Genomic DNA, 19,825 nt, shown 5'->3' with positions numbered 1-19,825 from the left:
GGGGTCTGGCCAGAGATGAGAATGAGAGAGCCTTTCTCCCTTCCTCCTCCTCTCCTCAGGGAGGCAAATATTTGTTAAAGCCTCTCAGTTCTCCTTACAATTCATTGGCTTGGAACTGGGTCACACTGGACCCGTCACTGTCAAAACAGAATGGGATACATGAATTACAACTTATGTCAAGAGGCTGGACATACTGGTAAACAAGGAAGTCCTGTCAGCAGAAAGAGGGAGGATAGCCCAATAGGGTAGGCAGTTTCAGCCATATCTGGTTTTCATCTTGAGGCAAAAGAGAACTTTTTTTATAATATTGTTTCATCTAACCAGTTTTGGAACTTCTTTTTGGGCACTTTTCTCTGTGAATGTTCTAGTTCTATCATATGTATATCCTCTCTATTCACATGCCTGAAATCTGACTTTTGTCCTGTCATAAAGCATTGGCTCTTTTGGAAGTTGCCAGGAACCCCTTCCTTGCTTACCTCCATCTGCCTCTGTTGGCCACCTTTTCACTCTTAAGCCCCTCTACCCTTGGAATTGGTGAGTCACCACTCAGATTTTCTTCTCCCCCTCCCCCCACCCTTTCCTTCAATGCTCCTCTCTTCTCCTCCTGCCCCCTGGCTGGGGACTTGCCCTTACTTGGACCTTAGCTCTCTGCTCATCATTCCTTATACTCATCTAGTAGCTCCTGGGACATCTCTTCTCATGGATCTAAGTATCATCTCTCTGGCTCCCAATTCCCATGTGAATTTCACTCTTACATCTTTACCTGCCCTTCAGATACTTCTAACTGCATGTCACACCAAACCTCTTCTCTTCCAAACTGCTTTCTTTTCCCATTTCCCTTTGGTAGGTAGCATTAAATTCCTCTGGGGATAAATTAGCAAAATGTTTTGTTCTGTTCTATTATTTTATGGGATGTTAAATGTAAGTTGTGACTGCTGCAGCAGGAAATGACAGATACTGGATACCAAAATGAGTTGTGATTCAGACTAAAATGTGGAAATTTCAAAGTAATTGGTAGAGGGCTGGTTAGCTTCTCATTCATGCAGAGGGTTCAAGAGTGAAGTGACTGAAGATTGGTGGGGGAGCTTGAGATTTTATTTGGAGAGAGCCGCACTGGGAGTTCTGCCTTCACACTCCCCGCCCCCACCCCTGACTGTGGGCAAGAGCACTGGCATCTCATACCGAACCCAGTGAGGAGGGCTCCCCCCCGGAACTTCTGAGAGCTTGGCACAGATGGTGGCTGCTAGATTCCCACTTGAGGAAGGTACTGCATCCTATGGCAGCAGAGTAAAGGGCTATGCCTGGGATGGGGGATTGATCGTTCTACCTTTTAACCATGAACTTTCTAAAGGTGTGTGAATTTCAGAGACCACAGTTAGAGTCCACAGTAGGAGGTCATTTTAAAAGAGATTCTGCCTGGGGGTGCCTGGGTGGCTCAGTGTTAAGCCTCTGCCTTCCGCTCTGGTCACGATCCCAGGGTCCTGGGATCCAGTCCTGGGTGGGGCTCCTTGCTCTGTGGGGAGCCTGCTTCTTCCCTTCCCTCTGCCTGCTGCTCCCCCTGCTTGTGCTCTTTCTCTGTCAAATAAATAAATAAAATCTTTAAAAAAAAAAGAGAGAGAGAGAGAGATTCTGCCTGAAAGGTCTCACTGGAGGGTTGATAGGACTCCAACAACAAGAGTCTTTGTGGAGCAGACTGAAGGAAAACCAAGACTACGGCAGAATAAGTAGTTCGAGAGAATTCACTGGCTGTATCTCAGGAAGTATGGTCAGACATTCCCAGTACGGCACCACAAAAGTATTCACGGAAAATTCAGCTTCAAATATCCACCAGGCTCAGAGGGTGTGATACCCTTTTGTCAGAGTGCTGGTCTAGCACAAACTTCCCTGCCCTGCCACTTCTCCCTCTCCGTATTATTGTTAGCAAGCTGGCCAGGACAGGGTGAGAAGGAGCAGGAGCAAAGAAAGTGCCTTGCCCTGACTTCTGCCCCGAGGAAATGCTTGCAGGGAAAGGAGCAAGATTTTAATTACTGAATTGACAGCATGTCTTATCTTTTAGAGTAACAGTAGGGTTTTCTATTACCCAAGAGAACAAGATAGTTGTGGGACTCCTTGAGTTGTCATTCAGTTGAAGAACTGCCCTCCTTGAATGGGACACCAGGCAACAAAACTTACCTAATGGGTACTCTCCATGAATCCCACTTATTCCGTGTTCTGGTTACACATAGTTTCAATTCAGCCTCTGCAGCAGTGAAATAATTTGATCAAAAAAATTCTATTCATATTACCCCAGGATTACAAATTTACAAACATGTCCTTGGCTCCTCTTACATTAGTTTATGTGGTTAAACTGTATTTCTTTTCAGGCTAAGAAGCAGTCTCAAGGGATGAGGATGAATGCACAAAGAACAACGCTTAGCCACAAAAGACTGTTGAAGCAGTAAGTACATGTGATGCATGAGAGACAACATGAAACTAGACTATATAAGGCCTATTACATCTTAATAAAAAAAAACAATAATCCAATTTAAAAATGGACAAAGGGGGGCGCCTGGGTGGCACAGTGGTTAAGCGTCTGCCTTCGGCTCAGGGCGTGATCCCGGCGTTATGGNTAATTTAAAAATGGACAAAGGGGGGCGCCTGGGTGGCACAGCGGTTAAGCGTCTGCCTTCGGCTCAGGGCGTGATCCCGGCGTTATGGGATCGAGCCCACATCAGGCTCCTCTGCTATGAGCCTGCTTCTTCCTCTCCCACTCCCCCTGCTTGTGTTCCCTCTCTCACTGGCTGTCTCTATCTCTGTCAAATAAATAAATAAAATCTTTAAAAAAAAATAAAATAAAATAAAAATGGACAAAGGATCTCAACAGCCACTTCTCCAGACATATGTTATCTTCTTCCAAAAGAAGATAAACAAGTGGCCAATAAGCACATGAAAGATGCTCGAAATCATTAGCTCTCAGGGAATGTAAATCAAAACCACAATGAGATACCACCTCACAACCATTAGGATGGCAATAATAGCAAAGACAGATAATGACAAGTATTGGTCAGGATGCCGAGAAGGTGGAACCCTCAGACATTGCTGGTGGGAATGTAAAATGGTGCAACTGCTTTGGAAACTGGTCTGGCAGTTCTTCAGAAAGTTAAACATAGTTACCATATGGTACAGCAACTCTAGTCCTAGGTGTATATTCAACAGAACTGAAAACATATCCACACAAAAACTTATACATGAATGTTCACAGCAGCAGTATTCATAATGGCCAAAAAGTGGAAACCCAAATGTCCATCAATGGATGAATGAATCAACAAAATGTGGAATATCCATACAATGGAATCCATCCATAAAAAGAACTGAAGTTCTGATATATGGTACAACATGGATGAACCTTAAGAACATATGCAAAGTAAAAGAAGACAGATACAACGAGGCATGTATTACATTATTTCCTTTATATAAAAAGTCCAGAAGAGGCAGATATACAGAAACAAAGATGAGTGAGTACTAAAGAGAACTGTTTGGGGTAGTAGGGAGGATGAGGGGGTGATTAAAATGTTATAAATTTGCTTGTGGTGGTGTTTACATAACACTGTGAATATATTTAAAAAACACAGAGTTGGGACCCCTGGGTGGCTCAGTCAGTTAGGTGTCTGTCTTTGGCTCGGGTCATGATCCCAGGGTCCTGGGACTGAGCCCCACATTGGGCTCCATGCTCAGCGGGGAGCTTGCTTCTCCCTCTCCTGCTCTCCCTGCTTATGCTCTCTTGTTCTGTTAAAGAAATTGAAAAAATTAAAAAAAAAACCACACGAGTTGTACACTTTAAATAGGTGAATCGTATGGTATGTAAATTTGAAATGTCATTTATGGTCCATTAGACCGGGAGCCTCATGATGGCAGGGATGGAGCCAGCTGTGCACATTACCTTATGTCTCTAGCCAATGCCTCAACAGGCACTCAACAAATATTTCCTGAGGAGACAGCACACTTTTATGCTGTACCGGACGTTTATACAGTGCTTCATAAATTCCAACGCATTTTTTTTTTCACTGAGAGCAGCAGTCCCTTTGTGCCTCATGACAACTCCGAAGGTGGTCAGAGTAGGTGATTATGTGACTGTTATTCGCCCATATTATGAAAAATGATCTGCGGTACCACAGGGGAAAGATCCCAAAACATTTCTGTCTACTAAATTTTATCTCAAGATGCTGTCTCTCAGGCCTGTTTGTCTTGCATTTCTTGTGTCTCCCAGAGAGAAGAGTGCACTTCATAGTACAACCAGCACAGCTCTGATAGACTGGTTCCCAAACTGCAACCCAACAGCACAGCAATTCGGGTCACTTGTGGGGCAGAATCCAAAGAACCGAGATTCCTTTTTTGCACAAACATAGTGATGAGACCAGTAGGATTTTATCTTTGGGATCTTGGACTCAGTCTTCTCAAATACTTCTAACCGTAAGGTTTGAGTCGGTCCCACAGCCATCATGTCAATAGTAATTAATTTATAAGCACCTTCCGGGCTTAATTCAGGTTTCTAGGTTTTGATCCCTTTCCCCACTCCCCATTCCCCCCCAAACCCATGGTTGGAAGAAACTCAAATTCCGCACATTTCAGCCATGAACCTTCCCAGTTGGAGGAATAGGAGCCACCTTGCTAAGAAAAACTCACTTGAAAGCCCCTCAGGAAAGAGGTCCTCCGAGGTTTTATCCAATTGGGACGTGGACTCCTAGTCACCTACAGAACCCCAGGCCACTGTGCGATTTCACGATGTTCTCCTTTAGGGCCACCCAAGCGGCCAGAAGCCTTGGCCGACTTCCAAGGTGGGGCTGGGAGACCCTCAGAGGCCCCGGGGCGTTCCTAGAGCGGCGGGGCGCGCTCGACTCACGGCCGCCGGGGGCCGGAGCGCAGGTGAGCAGCCAAGCGGGGTTCGCCGCGCAGTTCCCGGCGCCTCCGCCTCCGCGGCGCCCTCGCTGCGCTCCACCCCTCTCCGCGCCGGGCCCCGGGGGCGGGCGATGGCTCGACCCAAACACCCGTGGGCTTTGGAGGGAAGTGAGGCGGCGACGTGGGAGCCCCGGGACTGCGCGGCCGTGCCCGCTGCAGCACGCAGCGCGGAGACGCGGGGCCGCCAGCTCCCCTCAGGCGCTGGGCGCGGCGGCCGCGAGAGCCGCAGGTGGTTCCCCGGGCCGGCCCTTTTCTCCTCCCCCTTTCCTTTCTTTCGCCTCCCCTCCCTCTCGCCCGGTGTCGGCGGCACTTCCCCCGCTTCCTCCTCCCTCTCCAATCGGGAGGGAGGGAAGGAGCCGCCGGCTCTTTCCTGCCTCCCTGCAAACTTGAGCGGGACTCCCGTCTCCACTCGCCACCGCGGCCACCGCGCCCCGCGCCCGGGAGCTGCTCCTCGAACTTCCTCTCGCCGCGCGGCCCGGGCACCCCGGCGGTGGGAGGACGCCGCTGGGTGCCAGGCAGCCGCGGCTCCGACCCTCCGGAGCCCTTCCCCGCGGCTGCCCAGGCTCCTCTGCCTCGCCGCCCGGCCGCCCGCGCGTCCGTCGGTCCGTCCTTCCCGCCCGCCTCGCCTCCTCCCCGCGGCAGGAGCCACCAGGCTGCCCCGCGGCGCCCCGCCGCTGCCCGGACTTTTCCTTTGTGTTGGATGCGCCCTCGCGCCCCGCGCCGACGAGGGGCGGGGCCAGGCGGCCGCGCTGGGCCACCGCACCGCCGGGCTGCACCGCCGCCTCGACGCCCTGCACGCCGCCGCCGCGCGCCTCGACCACCGCCGAGTGAAAATCCGTGAGTGGCCGGCGGGTCGGGGGAGGGGAACGAGGCGGGGAGGTGCCGGGCCAGCTGCTCCCTCCCGCCCCCTGGCGGTCCCCGGTCGGCTCTCGGGCAGCCGCGCGGAGCCCCGGACCCCCAAGACCTTGCGAGTGTGGGCTTCTCGGGTGGGCACGGCCTGACCCGGGCCGGGGCAGCGGCGCAGGTGTCACGGGGCGCGGCGCTCTTCGACTCTCGGATTTTGGGAGGTTCTTGGCCTCCTGGGACGAGTGGGCGCGTAGTGTGGGAATTGGGCTGGCCCGTCCCACTGTCCGGTCCTTCTCTCTGTCTGTGTGGGAGGCTTCTCGGAGACCCGGGGGCGCTGTAGACAGAGGAGGAGCCAAGGTCGTGGGAAAGGGTCAGGGGAAGGTAGCCTATTCAAAAAGCCAGGGTATGATATAGATACGGATATAGAATGATTACAGTTCTTGAGACTCCGGCAGGATCTGTAAAAATCTCTGGGGATCTCAGCGAGCTTTGGGGCTGCTTGTCACCTCTCTCTCTACCGCGTTTGGCGCTCTTACCTGCAAACAAAAGTATGCAGACTTTTAGTTAGGGTGTGTGTGTGTGTGTGTGTGTGTGTGTGTGTGTGTGTGTGTGTGCACGCACGCGCCCGCGCTGTTTTGCCTTCCAATCCCCGAGCTCTTTCTGATTCACAGGAACTTGGCCTTGAGCTCAGACTTTGAATCCCATTCATCTTTGTCTGACCTCGTCCAACCCTGAAAATCAAGTCTATGTCCTGACATAGTGATCTCCCCAGCACCCATTTCATTTCAGCAGCCTAACTAGCTCCAGTGAATGAAGTAACTGGAATTTCCTGCTGGCCCAAAGCAGAGAAACTTTCGGTATGATGTTTGTGTGGTTTCTCCCCTTTTAGTACATGGACGTGGTCATAATTCTAAGTGTAAAGAATAAATTGGAGATGGTTGATGGATTGCACGGTGTGAGGGGAGGTGTTGGTGAACACACGCCTAGATTTCCGCACCTCTGAGTGAAATGCTGTCTCTCTTACAGTCACTTCCTATACAGTCTCAAATAGCTGGTTTTCAATTTTTTTCTCTTGCTAGAAAAACTTAGTTATATTTTTAATTACCTTAAAACCGGAAGTGTTCGAGTTTTCAGTACATTAATACTGGTGAGATTGCTTGTTGTAATACATCTTTCTCCAAGTTGTGAAGTTATCATGTGATGACTTTACATCTCTTTCATTGTGTTGTCAACAGATCCTCCTAAATTGTGGACAGTTCCCAACTGGGGAGAGCTTACTCCTCTCCCCGCAAAAAACGAGCGGGGAAAACAATCAAGGTGGTCTCATAAAGTTGTTGGACAGAATATATCTATTGATTGTGAATAATGACCTTATGCATCAGGGTATACTGTCCTAGTGGAATGTCACAGCCCTCTCGGTGATGCCTCATTGCTTCTGTGGCTTTTTGTGTGGAGTGACCGTGTGGGTGAAGGAGAATTTCACCCTTCAGGAATGATGTGATGAGGCAGATCTGACTGGTGGGTGAACCGATCTACTGTGGGAATTAAAAAACAAGAAAAACCTCCGTGAAGGTGAAGAACTCCTTCTTTTGCCAGTTTTGTTTTGCATTTAAGCATTACTTTTCTCTCTTTTTGTGGCTATGCACCAAATTAATGTCCAAAGCCAAAACTGCCCAAATGCCCTAAATTAACTAAAATTGTCATAGTGACTGATATAACTCTTTTTAAAACTTAACAACTTTGTTTGAACCTTAAATAGCTTTGATTTTATACCAGAAAACCTGGCTCATCATTTTTTTTCATGATTGAGAAAGAAGGCTTTTATTGAATGTAATTGTGTGTGAGAGTAGAAGTGCACGTAGAGAGAAGGAAGCCAAACTGTAAACACATTAGTTTTTGTGGTTTTTCACCTTCATGCACTTAATGTTTTTATTGCTAAAAAGCAATGAAACACCTGTGTATTTATTTTATTTAGCTTCTATTAGGATTTGAAAAAGAACTGCCTCAAACTTTGTTCCTGAGCGTAAGCTACATTTTGAAATCATTTTGGTACCTTTTTAGTCAGGCCTTCCGAATAACATACCCCATTAGAATGGACATGTAGACTTTTAGACTTGGAGTTGACTGTGAAGGCCATCTGCTTCATTAACTTAGCGAGAGAGGACATTGAGTCCTAGAGAGTTGAGATGACTCACCTGATTATGTGGTGGGCTCCTGGCACAGCCTGGCAAAGCCAGGCCTTCTGATAGGCTCACCTGCTTGTCCCACTGGTATATCCCTTACTTTTAGGATCACATGGGAAATAGAAACAAAGTTTAGATACATTCCACAAATAGTCCGAAAGATGACGATGACTGTTAATTTCATTCTTCTTGTAGATAAATCTTTTAATGAGTCTCCCAAGGAGCAAGTAGCAGAACTGAACGGTTGACCGGAAGCCGACTACAGTGGGAGATTATGCCTATTTCCTTGCCGGATGGTCTCTACCATAATAAAGGGTGTGAGTGAAGCTGTTTTAAAAACATATAGGCTTTATCTTTGTAGTAGAGAAACATTTTGGTGCTGTGGGCAATGATTCTAAGAAATATTTCATCAAGTTTGCTGTTCCTCAAAATCTCATAGGTTGATAGTTGTCCAACATAACTTCTGGTCATAAGTTGGGGAGAAGGTACATTACTTTTTCTCCTACTTATCCTTTTAATTTTTTTAATTTTTAGAAATTTAAGTTCAATTAATTAACATATTGTGTATTATTAGTTTCAGAGGTAGAGTTCAGTGGTTCATCAGTCTTACATAACACCCAGTGCTCATTACATCATGTGCCATCCTTAATGTCCATCACCCAGTTACTCCACCCCCCCCACTCCCTTCCTCTCTAGCAGCCCTGCTTGTTTCCTATGATTAAGAGTCTCTTACGGTTTGTCTCCCTCTCTGATTTCGTCTTGTTTTATTTTTCCTTCCCTTCCCCTATGCTCCTCTGTTTTGTTTCTTAAATTCCACATATGAGTAAGATCATATGATAATTGTCTTTCTCTGATTGTTTTATTTCGCTTAGGATAATACCCTCTGGTTCCATCCATATCATTGCAAATGGCAAGATTTCATTTTTTTGATGGCTGACTAGTATTTCATTATATACATATACCACATCTTCTTTATTCATTCATCTGTCGCTGGGCATCTGGGCTCTTTCCATAGTTTGGCTATTGTGGATATTGCTGCTATAAACATCGGGAGGCAGGTGCTCCTTCAGATCATTGTATTTGTATCTTTGGGGTAGATACCCAGTAGTGCAATTGCTAGGTCTCTCCTCCTTATCCTTAAAGACTCCCCTAATGCTTTCCCGACACCCCAGGTTGGAAGGAGTCCTTCTGTAGCATCTATTATGGGCTTCCAGGGTGTCTTTCACCGCATTTACCAGCATGGGCTGAACCTGTGTATTTACTTCTGCTCCCCTCGGCTAGATAGCAAGATGCTTGAGGTCCAGAATGGCTGTATCTTTATTTTTTCAAAGCTCAGAACAGTGCCTGGAATGGGGTAGGTCAGTAGATATTTGAACTGAACCAATGTTTGGTTTCTTAGTGCTCAGTGTCAAGAAGAATAACTACAAAAATCTTTGGGAGGAACTGTGATACTGACTGCTACAAATCCACGTGAACAAGACAGTAACTTTAAAAACGGAACAGTAATCTTTTACTTTTTAAGGTTTTATGCTGAACCACTAGTATGCTCTTTTCTCTAGAAGTCAAACTTCATTAATTTTCTGCAAGATAAGTGCTTATTGAAAAGAGTAACAGTAGCTAGAAATGTGGATAGTTATCTCTCAGCTCTGTAAACAATCAAAACAAATTTTCCTATGCAGAAATCAATAGACACTCAACCTAATAGCCTGTTTCATTATTAAGCCCCATGTGATTTGTTTCTTTTTATAACACTACACTTACGGAGTGCTTTTATGATTGAGAAAATTTTTTTCATATTCATTATTTGTCTTGAAATCTTGTGAGGTAGGAAGACCAGGTTGCATTACGTCCATTTCACAGACAAAAAATGGCAGTTCTGGAACTATGAGGTATACATTAAATCGACATGGAGACTTCTGATTTCTTCACCTTAACAGTACTTCCTGGGTGAATATGAAATGTAGTTGTGGAAAACAAAATAGGAAAAAAGATGCTTGCTGGCTTTTCTTTTTTTAGGTCCAGAGAAGTAGAAGGTTTTTTCCTCCCTTAGATTGTAGAAACGTTCCAAGTTCAGGGAACTTTGTTGTGTTGCCCAGCGGTAGTGGACCCCGTTCACATCTAGTGTATGTGAACTCCCATGGAGTTGTTGCGGGTCTCAGCCTGGTGAACTTCTTGTGGTGGTCTTGATAGTATAGGATTTTTATGGGAGAGATGAATGGTGTTGTAGATAGTTGGCTGGCAGAAAGACTGGATAGACACCATCTATCTGGCATTTGCTACATAGTGTCCGTGTTAGGCAGATGCTATAGCCTAAAACTGGATGGTGCTCTAGGTGTCTGGCTGCATCGTCCTACATCCCAGCAGACTTCCCCTTGACCCGGCTGGAGGGCTGGTTGTCCTGATGTCAGAATATCTTTGCTTCTTCCTCAGAATGAACCTTTTATGCAACGTGCTTGTCAGAGTTCTAAAGACAGAGTGGAGGCGTCACTGCACTTCTAAGAACAGGTGGTGTGGTGGTGTTTGTGCCTGCCTGCCTGCTGATAAAATGTTTGTATTTCTGGTGAAATTGACTTAAGACTGGCTTTCATTGAAACATACCACATGCTAGGGAGGGTGTTGGCATAGGAATGTGGTCTCCACCTACCTCTGATCCCTGGAGGGCCCCTGAATGTATTGACAGAAACTGAGGGTAGCTGAGCAGCCAGATTGCACCTCAGGGTTAAGGAGGCTGTATGAAGTGAAGCAGTGTTTTCTCTACTTGCCTGACATTGAGAATTGTCCAGAACTCTTGTCAGAGTCACAGATTTCCAGAACCTTACAAAGCCTTACTGAGCCAGAGCCTCCAGTATGTTAACAGATGCCACTGTGTACTTGGAGGACTTCAAGGAGCATTGAAATAGACAGGAAAGCTCATTGGATTGAGAACTGGGAGACTCGAATCTGGCTTCATCTCTGCCATTGTCTAATGCAGATCTCGAGCAATTTACTCAGCCCCTTCAGGCTCAGTTTCCTTATCTGTAAAATAGAGACTATGACTAAAATAACCTTTACTGGCCTTTCCAATTTTGTCATTTTGTGATTCTAATGAGGGGTTACTATTTGATAATATTAGTAGTGCAGATGACCTTGCAAATATGACTTTCATCAATAATCCCTTTCTGATTCTTATGAATAGGGATTTCAAAAGTTTTATTGTGTGTGAAATAAACTTTTCATGACTGTAGGGACTCTTTAAAATCATATTGGACCCACATGGAGTGCATGGAGGTTCATGTCTTGAGGGTTTAGGGGTCTCATAGCTTCCTCCTCATCTTTAAAAAATGCTAACATCATTATGGAAAGAGAATTGTTGTTTAAATGCATTTGCAAATGTCACATTTCTAAAAGAGAGGCTTTTTTTTTTTTGTTTTAAATTATGAAGGTGTACTGTTTAAGCCAAAACATCAATTTACTCCTTGACTCTTGGGTGTAATGCAATTACCTGGTTCAAAAAGCTACCTACATTAATGCTGAAATGTTATTCTAGCAGTAGTTTAATTTTCCTCTGTATTAGAGGAAAAGTCAATATTAAAAATTCTTCTGTATGGTTTTAGGATTGGGACTAGCAAATGGAAAAGAATTTAAAAACGAGAGAGAAATATTTGAGATTTTTAATACTTTAGAAGAAAATTCAGAAAATGATGCAGTTTTTCCTCTGGCTATCATTTTAATGTCTTAAAAAAATCAAGTTTTAAGTACAAGATAAAATGAGTTATACTTAACTGGGCACCTGGTGATTTTCAAAATTATTTAATTCTGTTTCTCCTCAAATTGGCTTTTATCCTGGGATGAATGATTTCAGCAGAATTTGTGGTTCAAAAGCAACAGGATGGTGCTGTTGCCAGTCTTGCTTTCACACGTTACCTTTGTGGTCAGCACTTCTCAACATGCGCACCTTAGCAGTGCCTTGGACAAGTGTAGCAGAACAGATGGAGCTTGTTTCTTTTCTTTTCTTTTTTTTTTTTTTAAGATTTTATTTATTTATTTAACAGAGAGACACAGCCAGAGAGAGAGGGAACACAAGCAGGGGGGAGTGGGAGAGGAAGAAGCAGGCTCCCAGCAGAGGAGCCTGATGTGGGGCTCGATCCCATAACGCCGGGATCACGTGCTGAGCCGAAGGCAAACGCTTAAGGACTGAGCCACCCAGGCGCCCTGGAGCTTCTGTTTCTGAATGAGGGCTCTTCTGAACAAAGGTCCTGGAGGTCCCAGCCTCAGTCGCTTTCCTTGTGGATTGAATGACATGTCTGTGAAAGCATTTAGCATCCCTCAAACAAAAAACGACATTACTGATACCAGTATCTGTGCAGTAGCTGCAGCGCAATTCCGGTTTCTGACATCAGGCTGTCTTTTTGGTGGCTTTGTATTGCCTGGGAAGGCCAACAGCTGCCGTTGGAGCACTTGCTATAGGCCAGACACTTGAATTCAGCAGTCTGGCCTTATCCGTGGGGGTACATTCCAGGACCCGGAGTGGATGCCTGAAAGCACGGATGGTGCCAAACTCTGTGTATACTATGTTTTTGCCTGACACAGTGTTCGGCTGCTATCGAGCCTCTGAATATGGGTCAGAAGGACCATCGTCTGCTTGTGAACCGTGGTCACCGCGAGTAACTGAGACCACGGAAAGCTGAACTACGGGTCAGGTGGGCCTCCTGGATGTACAACAGCTCGACAAGGTGGAGACTATTATTATTTCTCTTTGACAGAGGATGAAGTTAAGGCACAGAGAATTTGCTTACCCACGTTCACAGCTCCTAAGCGGCGGAGCTGGGGTTTGGACTAAGGCAGGCTTGTCGCCGGAGTCCGTCCTAACCATTCTGCGGTGCTGTCTCTCTTGAAATTATGACATTGTGTACTGAGGTGAGGAAAACCGACCCCAAGAAGATGGGGCGAAAGCCTGTCACGTAGCTGAGGGAGAACGGCCCTGGCTCTCGGGCTTTTCCCTTTTCCTTCTCTTTTTGTCTTGAACGCACTTGAACTACTAGTGGACGGCCAGGAAATCTGAGACCTGCATCTGAAGGACCTCGCACAGGGCCTGGCGCGTTGCTAACATGTATTTAACGCTTCCTGTTGTTGTGTGGACGACTGAGAGGCCGAGTTAGCATCTGCGTGCACACTGATGTCCACGGAGTACGCCGGTCGGCCCCAGCCGTGGGAGGCCGTCGACGGAAGCCCGCATGGTGAGAGCTGACCAGCTTAGAGGGGAGCTTGGGTCCGAGAGAAACATCATTTGAAAACCAGAAGGTTCTGCCCAGGGATCTTAGCGTGTATGTGGTTCCCGATGGCAGCGTGTGAAGGGCTGTTGAGAGGTGGGGGTTGGGGCTTGGGAAAGCGAGCCCATCTCCTGGGGCCTTTATGTATGTGTCCTCTTTCTCAGCACCCTCGTCACCCCCATTTCCTCCTACCGGAGGAACTGCATACCTGGCTCAGCTCTCACTTCGTTTCCTAGATATAAGAGCTTCCCCTTTTACCTTGGTTGCCCAGGAGACTCCCGTGCCTCCGTCTACACCCGACTCCCGCCTGATTTCATGTTCTCACTCCGAACTTGAGAGGCCCAGCTCAGACCTCAGCTCTCCTTTTGGGCATCTTGGAACTCAGAGCACATGTGAGCACGATTTCATTCATTGCATGTTTCCCACACTTTCTGAATCATCAGATATACCAGGGGCTTGTTTAAAAACAGATTCCGGGAGATCCTGGAGATTTTGAGTCATCAAGTCTGGGGTGAGGCCAGGAACACGCCTGGCCAACAAGTACCCCCAGGTGATTCTGATTAACCAAGTTTTGGAAACACCAGTCTGTGTTGTGTGTTAGGAATCTTGTCCATGGAGGGTGGAGGGATATTCTTCCATTCATGAATGTCTTCTGGGTTATTCTGCTAGTGCCGAGTTGTGAGGATTACAGATGAATACATTACAGTGTCATGTGGATGATCAGATATGTAAATAAATATTTAGGAATAAAGTTAACTATTATTTGTAACATTATTTCTAAAAGAAAATCTGTTTTGAATTCCAAATTGCCAATTTAAATTGGATTTTTAGAAGCTCTCTGACTTAGAAGGCCTGCCTGTAAACATGTGGAACAGTTGCCCTTCCTCACACACAAAATACTGATTTTAAATGTTCAGAGCATATTTTGCTTAGAAACTGTGTTCTGAGAAGAAATGTAAACCTTTTGGAATAAGAGTTTTTTTTCCTTGTGGGTTGGTGGATTTTTCTTTTTTTAGTAATGCTTTATTTTGACTTATTTTTGTGATTTGTTTTACAAGAAACTTCCTTCCATGTAGAAAAGCAACGTCTTGCTTTGGGAGGACAGACAACTGTTTCAGGTTATTCCTGCAGGGATGTCCTCTGTTACACTTTCCTCTATTCCCTGCTCCTTTTCTGATTAAAAGCTGGTAAAGATGTTATCAGTAACATGTAGGGGACTATGTGGTAACGGGCTGGTTTAAATTGTACTAACACACAGTAAAATAGAATGGAGGCTTTCTACATGACAATATTAGCCATCTGATAAACTGTTCTGAGAACCGAGGGACCACCATGTGCAGCAAAGGAAATTGAATTAAGCAGATGCTGTGCTATGCAGAATCAAATTATGCCTGATTCTCTTGGCATCTGAGAGCCACTGCTGGGGAACACTGTGGTTTCCCAGCTCACGGTCTGGCTGCTGTGACCATCACTGAGGCAAGGGCACTGCCCCACCTCTCTCAGGATCTTCCAGTCTTGCTCATTAGCTGGTTTCTGGCATGACAGGTCCAGAAGCTGCAGGCAGCCTGACTCCACAGCCAGTGTACTTTTTATTTATTTATTTATTTAAAGATTTTATTTATTTATTTGACAGAGAGGGAGAGCACAAGCAGGGAGAGCAGCAGGCAGAGGGAGAAGCAGGCTCACCAAGCAGGGAGCCCAATGCAGGGGCTTGATCCCAGGACCCTGGGATCATGACCTGAGCCGAAGGCAGACGCTTAACGACCGAGCCACCCAGGCACCCCGCAGCCAGTGTTCTTTACCTCTACATGAGATGAGGGCCAAGGTTGCTGGAAAATCATGATTCAGCCCGATCATCTTAGCGTAAATTTTCATTTAGTTTCTTGAGCAGGCAATACATTTACATTCTTGGAAAAAAACAGATACAGAAAGCTGTGCAATGAAGTCTCACTTCTGCTTCTGTCCCCTCTCTGCTTTATCTTCCCCCCCATTAGAATAATCACTTCTATTAGTTTCTCCTTGTTCCTCCAGAGTTTCTTTATGCAAGTATAAAAATACTATTTAATGTTATTTTCCTTCCATTAGCCACACACGTAACTTTGGAATTATCGTATATGTAAGCCAAAGTGATGATTTTAATTATTTTTCTATATGCCTTTTAGCCAGTTTCTATTCTCTTTGTGAAATTGCACTTACTTTTTTAAAAAAAGAATTTATTTTGAGAGAGAGAGTGCATGTGCATGCAAGCTTTGGGAGGGGCAGAGGGAGAGGGAGAGAGATTCTCTCAAGCAGAGGCGGTGCCTAGCAGAGCCGGATAAAGGGCTTAATCGCATGATCTGAAATCACCACCTGAGCGGAAACCAAGAGTCGGGAGCTCAACTGACTGACCCATCCAGGTGTCCTGAAATTGCAGTTCTTTTTTTGTCAGAAAATGCAGTTGATTTGGTAAAAATAAGATTAATTAACATTGAAATGCAGTGTTAATTTAAGCTCTTTCTTAATTTTTTGCATTGCTAATGCTTTAAGTTTAGGTATATTTTGAGGAACTTCTTGAGAGATGATTAATCTTTTCCTGTATTAAGAAAGATAAAGGGGGTGCCTGGGTAGCTCTGTCAGTTAAGCATCTGCCTTTAGCTTAGTCATGGTCCTGGAGTCCCAGGATGGAGCCTTGCATCGGGCTCCCTGCTTAGCAGGGAATCTGCTTCTCCCTCTGTCCCTCACCCCACTCATGCTCTCTCTCTCTCTCAAATAAATAAAATCATAAAAAAAAAAAAAGAAGAGGAAGGAGGGACCTCTATTAAAGTAACAACGCCGTATAAGTTGAGTTTATTTAAAAGTGGGCATTTTCTGCCGTCCACCTGGATATCCTGTGTGCTGAATGTCAATTACTTCCTGGCTTGGGAGGGGACTTCTACCAATATAGAGTTGCATTTGAATTTCAGTGTGGAATGTTTTACTCTGACGTAGTGATTTCATTTGCTAAATAAATGCATTTGATCATGAAGTCCGCTTGGGATTTTGATTTCACTGGGTGGGTTATAACTACCTTGCCTGTAGAGCCCAGTACAGAATGACATTGACAGACATGTGAAGGAAGCAATATAGTCATTTGAATTATTTTTTTCCCATTTGTTAACTTGCTTAAGACCGAAGGTTTGTACTGAATTAGTATAGAAATGATCAAAGCACTATTCATGAATGTAGCCTCAGAAACATAACACATTCTACCATGTAAGTTTTGTGTACATAAAAGTACATTAAAAAGCTTTAACTCATGTGGGGTAGTCAGTTAAGCCGACTCAGGGTTTGGGCTCAGGTCATGATCTCAGGGTTGTGGAATAGAGCCCCATGTGGGGTTCCATGCAGAGTCTGCTTAAATTTCTCTCTCTCCTTCTCCCTCTGCCCTTCCCTGTCACACATTGCTCTTTCTCTCTCTCAAAATAAATCAATCAATCATAAAAAAACCTTTAACTCTTAGGAAGTATGTCATAAAATAGTTCTGATTATAATATTAATGTATATTCATCATAAAGTTCAAACCTATGAAATGCAGAATATATGAGGAAGAAAGTATCACAGCCCAGAGAGTGTCAGATTCCTCTCTTTTTGCTAGTATACCTATATGAATCTGTATGAATGGCTTTATAGCATCAGATAACATTTTTTAACAGAACACAGGGTATCACTCTGCAAATAGTTTTGTGTCCTGATTTTTTAAAACTTAGCTTATATTGTGAGCATTTCCCCCATGTCATAGACATCCAGAGAGTGTTTTAAGAGGAGAGCCATCGGGGTGCACAGTTCTGATGCTCTCTTACTTTGCGTTGGCTCCCCAGGGACGTCCTTTTGATGTTCTCTGGAGTCTGTTTACACAAGAGTTATCATGTGGACAGAAGTTTGTTATCTTCTGGGGCTTCCTAGGGTTTCTCCTCGGTGTTATTTGTGAACTTTTAAATTGTACTCGTGAGGTAGCATTTAGGAGAAGATGTGCTGGAATTCTATCAGTCCAGTAGATCGCTCAGTCTTTGTCATTATCCCCTTTCTGGACAGATTAACCCTATTTTATACTACGGTTGTTGACCCACAATGACAGTTCTCTTTATCTTTACACCAAATAGGTCATTGAGTCAAAAGATGGTTGTGTCCTTTCCTTATTGGTTCTTTAGTTGAGTTGTGTGCCTGTTTGCTAATAAGTTATGTTGCTTTTGTTTTCTTTAAGAGAAGTTACATTTCTTTTTCCTTAAAAAAAAAAAAAATAAACATTTCCCTTCCCCCTCCACCAAAATGTCAATCAGACATCTGTCTTTAGGTTTCTCACCTCAGCCGGTGCCTGTTCTTGCAACATAGGGGGTCTGTTTAGATTTAGCTCTACAAGTTTTAAAAACAAAGGTCTGTCACCTATCTCTTGCTGCAACTTTGGCTCTTGATTTGTGGGAAGATAAGGATTAAGCTTGTTCCTTTCATTCTAAATGTTGGGTGATTTAATTGAAAAATTAATAGTCCATAGAAACATCAAGGAACTGGGTAAATTCACCCATGATAAAGGTGGCAGGGAATGAAGGCATGAAAGGGGGTGGGAGAAATGTCTTTGAGTGCATTTAGTATATTTTACATAATCTAAACATATTGCTTACAAATTGCCAGGTCTGCTCAATAAAAATAATTCATTAACATTTATGGGATAACATTTATAGCTAACATTTATAGGATACTTACTATGTGCCAGTTTCATTTAATCCTCATAAAAACTGTATGAGAGACATAGTACCACCCCATTTTATTTTTTTTACTGAGTGGCTACAGAGAGGTCAAGTAATTTGCCCAAGGTCACACAACTGGTAAGTGGTAGAGACAAAATACGATATAGTGGAGCTCTGTGTAAAATAAAACACTTTATTTGAATAATTGTAATTACTTTTTGGTGAATTTTTAAGTTCATTTTAATATTGAAAAATTTCTGAATTTGGCTAGGAGTTGGTTGGTGTTTTCTATTTTATTCTGGTTATTTTAAATTGTTGTGCCCAGTGGCATGACCTGTGGAGGTGAATTAGTAGCTCATGGGAAAGTGCCATAGAGAATTAATCAAGTTTATTTGGTTCTTTGAGCTGCACTTATGAAAGGTATTTTAGTCTCTAATATAAAGTCCTTTTGTTAATGTTTCCCATCATCCTGGCTTCTTTTCCTTTGCCAGACATTCATGATCAGTGTCAGAAGCCAGGTGATGTAGGAACAAAATTCAATTTCTGGCTTCTTTTGATTTAATACATTAGGGGAAACTTCTCTTTCTCTGCTCTCCCCAAGCTTTCTGTCTTTAAACGGTGTGATGCTGTAACACGCTCTCTCAAGGCTGTACTGCGAGGATATTGCTTAGTTTACTTGTTGGTGTTGGAGGATAGGAGGAGAAGCTGTCAGGAGACTAGCTGGCCTTTCCTCAACTCTATAGAACGTTTACCTTTGTTGACAGAAAATACCTTCAATTATGTGGTGTTTGCTGGTGGTACCAGCCAAGAATTTAACTTAAATCAGCAGTTCTCAGTGTGTGATTCCTGGGTCGGCATCATCAGCATCTCTGAGGAATTTGCTGGAAATGCAAAATCTTGGCCTCACACCAGACCTCCTCCATCAGAATCGATGGGGATAGGCACAGCAGTCTGCGTTTTAACAGCCCTCCAGGTGATTCTGATGCTGAAGTTTGAGAACCATCATCTGCAGAGCCAGAGGGGTGAATCTGCTTAGAGACCTACAGCCTTTGCTGGGCTGCGCGCCATGAGTGGGGCTGCCAAAGCTCAGTTCCCAGAGGCATCTTTAGAAGCTGGACCATATGGTCCAGGACGGTATGGGTTTATGAACCAATGCTTCATTACCGTACAACAATGAGAGTCTTGCTGTAAGAATCTTTGAATCCCTGCCAATTTGTGCTTTAGAGGCCCACTTGCTAGTGGGCCTTCACCGTGTGGAGATCAGTAACCTGGCCCTGGGCTTGTTTGTCATCCTCAGGGCTGAAGGCAGCCTCTCTGATTTCCCCTTTCCCTAGGAACTTTAAACAACATCCAGAGAGCAGGGAGGTGACTCACCACAATCACAGGGTAGGGACATACTTTCTAAACAAAATCTTGAGGAGAGAGGATTATTCTCCCTAAATACTGATTATATAAAACCCCCATTTCGATATTTTAGTAAGTGTCTCCTAGAAGACGTAACTGGGAAAACTTTAGGCGGACATGGGAAATCATAATTGTGGAAGAGACATACACGTTTGAATAAACATGAGAAGAATATACAAGCATGAATGTACCGAGTAGTTTGCTGTTGCTGGTGGCGGAATCCTACTTGGCTTTACCTGATATAATTCAGCTTTTCAATTTATGTAATCTGCCCATAAAGTAGCTGTTAGTACAGTATAATCCATTGTAATTTGGAGAAGTGAGAGATAATTGAAGCAGTTTGGTAAAAGGCGGCAGAACATAGTGGTTAAGAGACAAGATTTACTGGCTGTGTGACCCTGAACAAATTGCATAACCTCTCTGTGCTTAAGATTTTTTCCTCTGTAAAATCGGCACCATGCTAATGGTTGTGCAGATAAAATGACATATTTAGAAAAGTGGCTGGCCC

The 19,825-nt window shown here is 44.6% G+C and overlaps 1 protein-coding gene across 1 annotated transcript; it reads right to left on the bottom strand.

The window, feature by feature from the left end:
• Positions 1 to 1,737: 1,737 nt before the first annotated feature.
• On the bottom strand, positions 1,738 to 7,918 carry LOC117804224 (translation initiation factor IF-2). The gene is made up of 3 exons (XM_034670786.1): positions 7,865 to 7,918; positions 4,663 to 5,932; positions 1,738 to 2,239 (listed from the first exon to the last, which is right to left on the bottom strand). The coding sequence occupies exons 1-2, from the start codon at positions 7,916 to 7,918 to the stop codon at positions 4,832 to 4,834; spliced, it is 1,155 nt and encodes a 384-aa protein (XP_034526677.1). The 3' UTR covers positions 1,738 to 2,239; positions 4,663 to 4,831.
• Positions 7,919 to 19,825: the final 11,907 nt, after the last annotated feature.

This window comes from Ailuropoda melanoleuca, chromosome 10 (assembly GCF_002007445.2).
Source record: "Ailuropoda melanoleuca isolate Jingjing chromosome 10, ASM200744v2, whole genome shotgun sequence".
In the NCBI taxonomy this organism is placed as follows: Eukaryota; Metazoa; Chordata; class Mammalia; order Carnivora; family Ursidae; genus Ailuropoda; species Ailuropoda melanoleuca.
This window is presented reverse-complemented; position numbering and strand designations above follow the sequence as displayed.